This window comes from Heteronotia binoei, chromosome 20 (genome assembly GCF_032191835.1).
Source record: "Heteronotia binoei isolate CCM8104 ecotype False Entrance Well chromosome 20, APGP_CSIRO_Hbin_v1, whole genome shotgun sequence".
Classification (NCBI taxonomy): domain Eukaryota; kingdom Metazoa; phylum Chordata; class Lepidosauria; order Squamata; family Gekkonidae; genus Heteronotia; species Heteronotia binoei.
The window spans coordinates 38234718-38244674 of record NC_083242.1 but is presented as its reverse complement, the minus strand read 5'-3'; the positions used below and the strand labels follow the sequence as shown (position 1 = coordinate 38244674).

Below are 9957 nucleotides of genomic sequence, written 5' to 3'. Positions count from 1 at the left end.
GACTCAAACAAACAATGCTTGTAGTTCTTTCTGATGTTTCCTATATACCTGTCCAACTTCTTGGACCAAAGGCAGCTGCATGAGACAATAAATGTCTGTTTCTCAGAACTGTTTCTCAGGAATGGGCCGCCTGGCTAACTGCATCAGCACTTGAACCAAGTCTGAATCCAGCGGCACCTTTAAGACCAACAACGTTTTGGTCAAGGGATAAGCTCTCGTGTGATCTCAAAAGTGCTGCTACTGGACTCAGCCTTTATCAAGCTGCTTCAGAGCAACACGACGACCCGCCTGAATCTATATCAACACTTGTGTGTGTATTTGCGACTGCCAAAGGAGGCTCACGGGGCAGAAATGCATTCCACCATCTGGTCCACTGGGGCTTTCTTTGTGGTCTGTCAACTCTGAGATGCTCACGGTGTCAGGTTAACTGTGGTCCTGCTTGTCTGTCACCGACTCGGAGATGCTCATTTGCACTATACCTTCAGTCCAGTGGCTTTCAGTCTAAAGGCTAAATTCAAGGTTTATGTTTTTAAAATTGCTATTTTAAGTGCTTTGTGTAATAAATTCATTTTTTTTTAATTTTCATGTGCTTTTTGCTCACCCTTTGTGGTACCTAGCTTCATTTTGGATTTGGATTCTTCCCCCTCTTTTTTTTTGGTGGTGTTGTGTATGCAGACTGATGTTATACAATGCCAGTATTCTTGCCTGGCTCTTTGGAGCTGGTAGGACTGAGCTTGGGGACTCAGGAACAATGGAAGGCAGGATCCAAACCCCTGCTGCCCCCCTCCAATCACGGCCCCCTGGCTGGTTTGAATGGTCCACTGGCGTCCTTGCGTGGGAACCTTGAAGTGTATATAGCTGGCCCAGTTAAGGAGTCTTCTTTAGTTACTGGTTACCATGCTGTAACTTGGGGAGGGACGGTGGCTCAGTGGTAGAGCATCTGCTTGGGAAGCAGAAGATCCCAGGTTCAATCCCCGGCATCTCCAAAAAAGGGTCCAGGCAAATAGGTGTGAAAAACCTCAGCTTGAGACCCTGGAGAGCCGCTGCCGGTCTGAGTAGACAATACTGACTTTGATGGACCAAAGGTCTGATTCAGTATAAGGCAGCTTCATATGTTCATATATATGTTCGTATGTAAAACAGCTACGACCACTGCAACCTTGTCTCCTCCATGCATTGAACCCACTATATTATAGGTGTGTCCCATCAGAAACAGCAGTATCAGGGATCATGTGTGTTTCTGTGTCCTGTGTGCTTTAAAACATTCTAGTGGACCAAAACTGCAGCCTACAGTCTCTGTCTATTTCAGGAAATACTTCATTGTCCCAGAAAGTAATTCCAGAAGTGGAGGAAGAAGAAGATCCTCTTGTGAAGTTTTGCTTAATGGGTCGTTTGCCCTTGAGCTAGTACAGAGAGCCCGTGGGAGCCAGGGAACTCCCCACGTGTTTTTAGAAAATGGGTCTGGAGATCTGATTGGCTGTGCAGATTAAAATAATGTTTTGGCAACGGCTGCCACCTCCGTTTTGGTTTTGTATTCTCTCCTCTTTCTCGGCGTCTTTAAAACTGACGTCCCTTCCCTGCCTGCCGTTGGGCTTCCTATCTGCGTGTGGATCCATCTCCAGCAGGGCCATTTTGTGGTGGCTCCCATCCTCTGGGGCTGCCAAAGGTGCCCACAGCCTCTAAAAGGTTGGGGATGGGGCTGAGTTAGAACACGGCCCAAAATTAATGCCCGCCTGAGGACTGCCGTGTTTCAGTTCTTCTCCCTGCCTTATAAGAGACCGCTGTGGTTCCCTGAAGGCTCTTCCCTGCTGGCTTTTCTACTTTCAGGGCTGCACTTTTGCTTCCCCAGCCTTGCGGCTGCTGCTGCTGCTGCACGGTTCCTTCTCGGTCAGAGATGCAGCCAAGAGGCTGGATGGCGAAGGTTCCAGGGGCAGAAGGAGGAACTCCGCTTGCAAGGGGAAAGCACCCCATGTCTGAGCAAGAACTGGGGCTTGCCCTCTGGTTTCTATTCACTTGTGATCTCTGGCATGAGACTTTCAGAAGAACAAGAAAAACATTTGAATAGCGTTTATTACATTTTGGGGGAGCTTGTGAGAGATGGTGCCGATTGCTTTGGAAACAGAAAGGTTGACTTTGAGGGATGCGTCTGGCAGCCCCGAGCTGCTGGGCCACTTGGGCAGTGTGCAGGGAAAGGAAGGCAGCCTAGAGGGACTTCAGGGTCACTTCCACAGGAAAATGGTCACTCACAGCCAAGGCCTGGGAAGGAAAGAAGGACGGAATGTAGGGCCTGCAGGTGAGGCCTCTCGCTATGGCAACTGATGTCCGGCTGGCACAGATCAGCTCCCCGGGAGAAAATGGCAGCTTGGGAGGGGGGACTCTTGGGCCCCTCCCCTCCCCAAACCCCACCCTCTTCTGGCTCCACCCCCAAAGTCTCCAGGTGTTTTCCCACACAGACCTGGCAACAGGCAGAGAGAGCCTGGGCATAGGAGGGATGCCAGCCTCCAGGCATTGCAGCTCCTCTCCAGAGGGCCGAGATCAGTTCCCCTGCAGGAAACTAGCGCTTTGAAGGGTGGCCTCTGTGGCCCTGCTCCCCACTGCAGAGGTCCCTGCCCCCCCCAGGCTCCACCCCCAACCTCCAGGAACTCCCCAACCTGGAGCTCCCCCCCCATCTCCCACCCATGGCCAGGCAGGACCCGATGACCCCAGGAGGGAGCATAGATCATAATCCTTCAGGTTTGCTGAGGTCCTGAGCCCCAGTCCTGCAGCCCCGTGGCCAGGCCTCAGCTGACCCCCAAGCGGCAGTGTTCCAAAGAGCTTCTCACATCCTTCTGGCTCAGGCCGAAGGTCTTCTGGAAGTCGTTCACTCGCCCTGTTCCAGGCACAGTGCTGCCTCTCAGTCTTGCCCCTGCAGCCACAATCCTGCAACGCACCATGGAGAAAGAGATGTGAGAGGGAGGGAGGGAGGGAGGGAGCTCCAGAAATATGTGGGGAGCACTTTGAGGTGTCCAGGAGAGAGGCTGAGGGGTGGTCAGAGGGCCTCTGGGCAGAGAGGGGAAGTTCCATCAGGCAGCCGCCAGGAAAGGAAGGAAGCCACACAGCTCAACAGCCCCGCCATACTCGTGTTAGGGTTGCCAAGTCCAATTCAAGAAATATCTGAGGACTTTGGGGGTGGAGCCAGGAGACATTAGGGGTGGAGTCAAGATCAAGGCTGCGACAAGCGTAATTGAACTCCAAAGGGAGTTCTGGCCATCACATTTAAAGGGACTGCACACCTTTTCAATGCCTTCCTTCCATAGGAAATAATGAAGGATAGGGGCACCTTCTTTTGGGGCTCATAGAATTGGACCCCCTTGTTCAATCTTTTTGAAACTTGGGGGGTATTTTGGGGAGAGGCACTAGATGCTATACTGAAAATTTGGTGCCTCTACCCCAAAAAACAGCCCTGCAGAGCCCCAGATACCCGCGGATCAATTCTCCATCATTTTCTATGGGAATAAATCTCCATAGGGAATAACAGAGTTCCCAGCAGACATTTCCCTCCCCTCCCCCCGCTTTCTAACGACCCTGAAGCGGGGGGAGGGTCTCCAAACCAGGGGATCCCCTGCCCCCACCTGGGGATTGGCAACCCTATCTCATGTACAGTCAGTGATGGTAGTTTGGGACTTGCTTTGCCTGGGAATCTCCTGGCCAAAAAAAAGGGCATTTCACCCCCTCCCCTCCAGCCTGCCTTTCTGTGTCGCCCCTCTAAGGGAGGAAGCTTCAGGACAGAGTCTTGGGGACCCAGCCAGGTACCAGCTCACCTGTCGTAGGCACAATCCGTGTTCGTCACGGTGGTGTCGGCAGTGTCAGGGATGAGCCACTGGAAGTCGCTGCTGGTGCGCAGGCGGATGCGGGGCCAGTCCTCAGGGCGGACATAGGAGCAGTCAGCATTGAAGTCCCCCAGGAAGAGCACATCCTGCCAAGAAGCAAACGGACTCTGAACCGCAGGAGAATTTAGCAGCTGCCAGAGTATTCGAGCCACTGCCCAGCATTCAAGCTGCTTCTGGGCCAGGCACTGAGGTGGAGTCTTTGGGCATTCCCTGGCACACACACGGCACCAGAGAGGGGAGCAGCGGAGAAGCAACAAAACAGAAGAAGAGACGGGTCAGACCAGCCCAGCGTTCGGGTCGCCCAGGGACTGAGCAGTTGCCGGGCCCTGGTGTGGCTTACGTGGGTGCCCCACTTGCTGACCACATCCCAGTAGACGTCGTAGAGGGCATCGATCTCTGCCACGGCCTCGCTGGGCGGGGTGTGCAGGGGCACCAGTGCCAGCTCCTTCACCTCTGTGCCAAAAGAGAGAGAGGGAACCCCCTGGGCTATCCCAGAAACCATCTCAGGTTCCGGGGGAGGCCAAGAAGTGCCAGGGGGAGGGGCAGTCCTTACCAGAGTGAGGTGCTGCAAACTTCACAACAAAAGGCTCCCTGCTGAAGGTGTCGTTGCCGCAGGGCTCACACCCGTCGTCGTACAAATAGCTGTTCACAACGGAGACCTGGTCCTTCCTGCACAGACAGAAGTGGCGACGGCCACTTGGTGCCACCTCTGCGGTCTTTTTGACCCCAGCCAGAAGACTGGCATCACGGGGGGGGGAGGGGGAAGCCAGGGAGAGGCCCGAGTGGGCCCAGGGGCAATAGAAAGCCCCAGAGAGGCTGGAGAAGTCCCTTTCCTGGGGCGCCAGCTAGGGGGTGGGAAAGACCTGGGAATTTGGGTGATGGGGCCTGGGGAGGGGGGGAGTTTGAGAGGCAAGGGGCCTCATCGCGGTGCAAGGCCATCGAGTCCACTCTCCCATAGCTGTCATTTTCTCAGGGGACGTGATCTCTGCCGCCTGGATATCCATTGTAACAGTGGGCGATCTCCAGGTGCCACCTGGAGGTTGGCAACCCAAGCCTGAAGATGGGAGGGGGCTGCTGGGAAGGCCAGGGAAGCAGCAGGGACTGTGCGGGGGCTGCACCAATGCACACGCTGAGTTTCAAGTGCCATCGTGTCCGTTGTGCCCCTGGAGAGAGCCTGCACTGAGGAGGGAGGGGCATGGAAGGAGCCCCCCTCCAGCCCCAAGGGGCCTTCTGCTCCCGCTGCCCACCTGTAAACGAAGAGGTACTGTTCCTTGTAGCTGTTCCGTCCCAAGGGCGGGCTGACCACATAGCCGAAGCTCTCTGCTGATGCCCTAGGGAGGGAGGAGCAGGCCGCAGGGCAGACAGGTGTTTAAAAGGGAGGAGCAAAGGAGAGGCCCTTGCAGGGGGTCACCCTGGGGCAAGCCCCCATCTCTTCCTGGAGAAAGAGGGTCTTGCGGCCCCTCCCACTTTGCTGCCACACCAGGCCCGGGACCTCTCTGCCCCACCCACCGGTTGAGGAGGCTCATCAGCTTCTTGACGGCACTCAGATCTGCGTCTCGGACCTCCTGGATCAGGACAAGGTCGTAGGCGGACACAATCTGGAAGGGCACCAAATAGAGAGGGACCCTCGTGAGCTCGGAAGAAGAGGAACAGCGGACAAGAAAGACAAGTCTCTTCGTTGCGCCTTAAAGAAGTCGTCTTGTGCCAGGAACCTTGGTGACAGACTGCAGCCCATTCCTGGCATGTAGGAAGTGCATCCTTAGTCAGTGGACAGACACAGCCGCACGCACATGTGCGGGAAGAGCAGTGATTGTAAGCAGGGGGGCTAGAAGTGAGGTGCAGTGGCCAGTGGGGTGCAGTGGCTAGAGGGAGGCCAAAGTGGATGGCCAGGTTAGACTGTCTGGAGCAGGAGAAAAGGGCCAGTCTAGGAGCACCAAATCTGTGGCTGCAGGAGAGGAGCTTTCAGGAGCAGTCACTTCTTCAGATGCAACAAGAAGGTCAGTTCGTCTGTCCTTCTATCTTGGCAAGTGGAGCAATTTCCGATCCAAGAGGCGAGGACAGAGGGACTCCCCTCCTGCCCTTGCCTGCAGAAGAGACTGCAGCGACTCGAGAAAGCTCCTTCCCTGTCGCAAGTCTTGAAAGTGCCCCCCCTCGCCTTCTGCCGCTCTCACGCTGCTCTTCTCCACAGGGCTTCTGTCGGATTTCACACTCTCTGCCTGAAATGGGCGTTTGAGAGAGACCTTGGCTGGATATTTTCAGTTGGCTTATGAGGAAGCTGCAAGGGCAGCGTAACGCAATTAAAACCGGTGATTGTGTGAAGGCAATAATTTTTCCTTCGGAAGCCAGCAAGCAGCAGAGGGACTCCTGTGGAACTGTACTGTTGAGACATAGGGGGTTCTACACTGGGCAAAAGGCCTCACTACTGTCTTGTGCCGGCGTTTTTTCTACCATCTACACTTGAAATCGTGGAACAGGAGTGAAGCTGCATCAGGCTCGGTGTTGCTGTTCATTTTCCAAGACCACTCTGTGAAATTTGAAATATTGTATTTGAGACTTTTGTTTGGCTTTAATGTTTTGAATGTATGAATGTATGATAACTTTTGTATGCTTTTCAGAATATACTTAATTTGTACAAACTATTTAAGAGTTGTTTTCTGCACAATATTTTTGGCATATCTCCACAGAGAAGAGGAGCAGGAGAGCGGCAGAACATATGAAGCTGCCTATACTGAATCAGACCCTTGGTCCATCAAAGTCAGTCTTGTCTCCTCAGACTGGCAACAGCTCTCCAGGGTCTCCAGCGGAGGTTTTTCACATCTTTTTTTGGAGATGCCGGGGATTGAACCTGGGACCTTCTGCTTACCAAGCAGATGCTCTACCACTGAGCCACCTTCCCTCTCTAAGGCGAGGGGGAAATCACTCTGGCTCTAGTGGCTGAAGTCTTGTACTAGAATCTGAGAATTCCTTTACAAAGGGCAGAGCAGCATATACATTTGATTTGGAGTGGATAAAACGTTCTGTCTAAGCCTGACGTTTTTGTTTCCAGACCAGCAGCTTGGGGAGGCTTTGCCAGCCTTTGGGGTCTTACAGGGTCATTCTCATCTTGTATGCAGAAGCCTCCCTCATTCCTGCCTCTTGGGTTTCATGACTTTTTAACCAGAAGGACACTTGTAGCTGTCCCTTTGGGAAACCCTTCCCAGAAGCCCTTTGGAGCCCCATAATTCACAAGCACCTCTTCCCTAGCCAAGCCAACTCACTTGGACAATGATGTTGCCAATGGTCTCATTGGACATTTTGCTGTCTCCAAAGGTCCTGATGTTGAAAGCACTGATGCGCAAGGAGAGGGCAGGATCCAGCAGGAGGTGAGCGACACACAGCAAGGCCGAGAGCAGCACAGACTTCATGGCCCCGATCCTCGAGAGAGAGAGAGAAGGAATCAGGCAGGCCATCACTCTCCCCGCTCCCCCTCCAGTCCTCTGGCGGAGGAAAAGGGGCCTCGAGACTAGATTACTGTAATGCCCTCTACATGGGGCTGCCTCTGTGCCAAACCCGGAAGCTGCAGCTAGTGCAGAACGCGGCTGCTAGATTACTGCTGGGGCTCCCAAAGTGGGAGCACATACGGCCGGGACTGCGTGAACTGCACTGACTGCCAGTTACTTACCGGATTCGTTACAAAGTGCTGGTCATTACCTTTAAAGCCCTATATGGCCGAGGACCTGCCTACCTTAGGGACCGTCTCTCCCCACATGAACCCCAGAGAGCACTGAGGTCAGCAGGGAAGAACCTGCTGACTATCCCCGGGCCAAAAGAGGTAAAACTTCAAAGCACCCGTAACCGGGCTTTCTCCGTTATGGCTCCACTGTTATGGAACCAACTTCCAGAAGAAATGCGGGACCTTGAGCAATTCCGCAGGGCCTGCAAGACTATTTTGTTTCGAATGGCCTTCACAGACTAGAACTGCTAATTAGTTCGCCATCTAGATAATAGCACAATTTAATTTTACTGTTTCAGAATTTTAATAGTTTTTAATTAATTATGGTTTAAAATGTTGTTTTTGTACTATGTATATTGAACTTTGTTGTTAGCCGCCCTGAGCCTGCTTCGGCGGGGAGGGCGGGATATAAATAAAAGGTATTATTTATTATTATTATTATTATTGGCTTGGAATGAAAGTCCGCCCCGTTTGACTTTGCTCATCAGCTGCCTTCCTCCCGGAAACTCAAGGCAGACGGTTATAAAATGGTATAAGAATAGCCAGGAGGGAAGCTCTGGAGAGAACCACAGAGAGAATTTGTGACTGAGCCAAGGTCACCCAGCTGGCTGCATGTGGAGGGGGAAGAGTAGGAATCAAACCCAGCTCTCCCAGATTAGAGTCCACCAGTCTTAACCATGGCACCAAACGTGCAGGGTGAAGCCCGATCCCCTTGGCTCTCGGAGGCGAAGCAGGGCCTATACTTGGAAGGCTGTGGCCAGCCCCTTGGCTTCTTCTCACTCTCACTTGCCTTGAAAACCCCTTGCTGGGTGCAGGACGGGGGAGGGGGGGCAGAAATCAGTGGCCACTTGATGACACTTTATACACCCACAGTCTGGTATATACAATAAGGTAGAGGAAAAACCGGGTGATACAATGAGAGAATAAGGAAATAAAGACATACATCCAGTGAACAGTGCAGCACCAGGAGGAAAGCTAGAAGAAGGAGAAGAAGAAGAGGTTGGATTTATACCCTGCTCTTCCCTTGGAGTCTCACCCCTTCTGCTCCCCACAAGAGATACCCAGTGAGGGAGGTGGGACTGAGAGAGCTCTGAGAGAACTGCTCTGGAGAGAACAGCTCAGAGAGAATTTGTGGCTGACCCAAGGTCACCCAGCTGGCTGCATGTGGAGGAGGAATAGTGGGGGAATCAAACGTGCTTCTCCCAGATTAGAGTCCACCCCTCTTAACCACGACACCAAACTGGCTCTCTAGCTACGCCCCCCCTCGCAAAAGAACTGAAACCAGAACCCCATTCCTTTTATAAAAATACCCCCCGAACGTTTCCATTTTACACCTTCCATGGAGTGAGGAGCATTGGAGCCTTGCTGACCTCACTCCAGGGGGTGGGGGCAGGAGGACAGAGCCCGCCTGTGGGTGGCCAGCTGTTGCTCTCGCCCCTTGGCAGGGCTGGAGGTGTTGCGGAGAGGAGCACCGCTGGGCCGTGACGGGCTTGGTAAGACACAACCAGTCCCTCGAACTGCATCTGGAACCTAATGGGTAACTGATTGCAAGCTAGATGGAGGTGCTTCCTCTGCTCAGCCCCGGAGAGCAAATCAGCTGCGCCCTTCTGCACCAGCTGCCGTCTCCAAGCCGTCTTTGCAGGCAGGCCCACGTTGAGTGCATTGCGGCAGTCTAGCTGCCAGGCTGCAGTGCCAAGGGTCCACATGGCCCTGTCAGGAGGCTCAAGGTAGGGGGCAGGGACAAGCCTTTCCAGAGTGCTTTGGCAATGCGTAGCCCCCAATAACCCAGCAGGACCCTTCACCTTCCAATCTGATTACAATCTGGCAGGTGAGCTGCAGGACTGGAAGAAAGACCCAGGACAAAAAGGAACCAAACTCTATTGAGCAGGGACAGGCGGGCAGAGGAGAGAGAGTGTTTCTGTCTCTCGAGAGCGACCTGCTCCTGCTCTGACCTCCGACCTCTGACCTCCTTCCCCTCTGGTTTTATGGCAGCTCAGCCTTCGGATGTCCCAGGCTCTGGCTTTGCCCACAACCCTTCCCACCCTCCAAGCTGACAGCCAGCCTTACCTGGCGCAGGTGAGGAGCCTGCAGCAGGTGGCGATTCTTCTGGCAGGGCTTTTCTACCTCCTTGAAAGTCACCTTTCTGTAATGAAAGACACAATTGTGCCTGGGGTGTGCCAGAAGATGGGGGTGGGGGGACGGTTTGGGATAGCTCCATTCCTTCTTTCCGGGTCCCACCACTACCCCCTGGCCAAGGACTGTTCCTGGGCACCGAGCCTGCTCATGTTCAGCAAATCCTCCCTCGTGCCCACGCAAACAGACTGGAGGCAATTCCTGCTCAGGTTTTGGCCAGCCTGCCCTGGTCGATGAGGAGCC

At 53.7% G+C, this 9957-nt stretch overlaps 1 protein-coding gene across 1 annotated transcript; it reads right to left on the bottom strand.

Annotated features, from left to right (window-relative positions):
* Nucleotides 1-2180: 2180 nt before the first annotated feature.
* On the bottom strand, nucleotides 2181-9672 carry LOC132588349 (deoxyribonuclease-1-like). Its single transcript, XM_060260721.1, has 9 exons — nucleotides 9649-9672; nucleotides 7127-7283; nucleotides 5379-5467; nucleotides 5117-5200; nucleotides 4423-4538; nucleotides 4210-4322; nucleotides 3801-3955; nucleotides 2823-2919; nucleotides 2181-2256 (listed from the first exon to the last, which is right to left on the bottom strand). The coding sequence occupies exons 2-9, from the start codon at nucleotides 7271-7273 to the stop codon at nucleotides 2203-2205; spliced, it is 855 nt and encodes a 284-aa protein (XP_060116704.1). The 5' UTR covers nucleotides 7274-7283; nucleotides 9649-9672; the 3' UTR covers nucleotides 2181-2202.
* Between the last annotated feature and the right edge of the window lie 285 nt (nucleotides 9673-9957).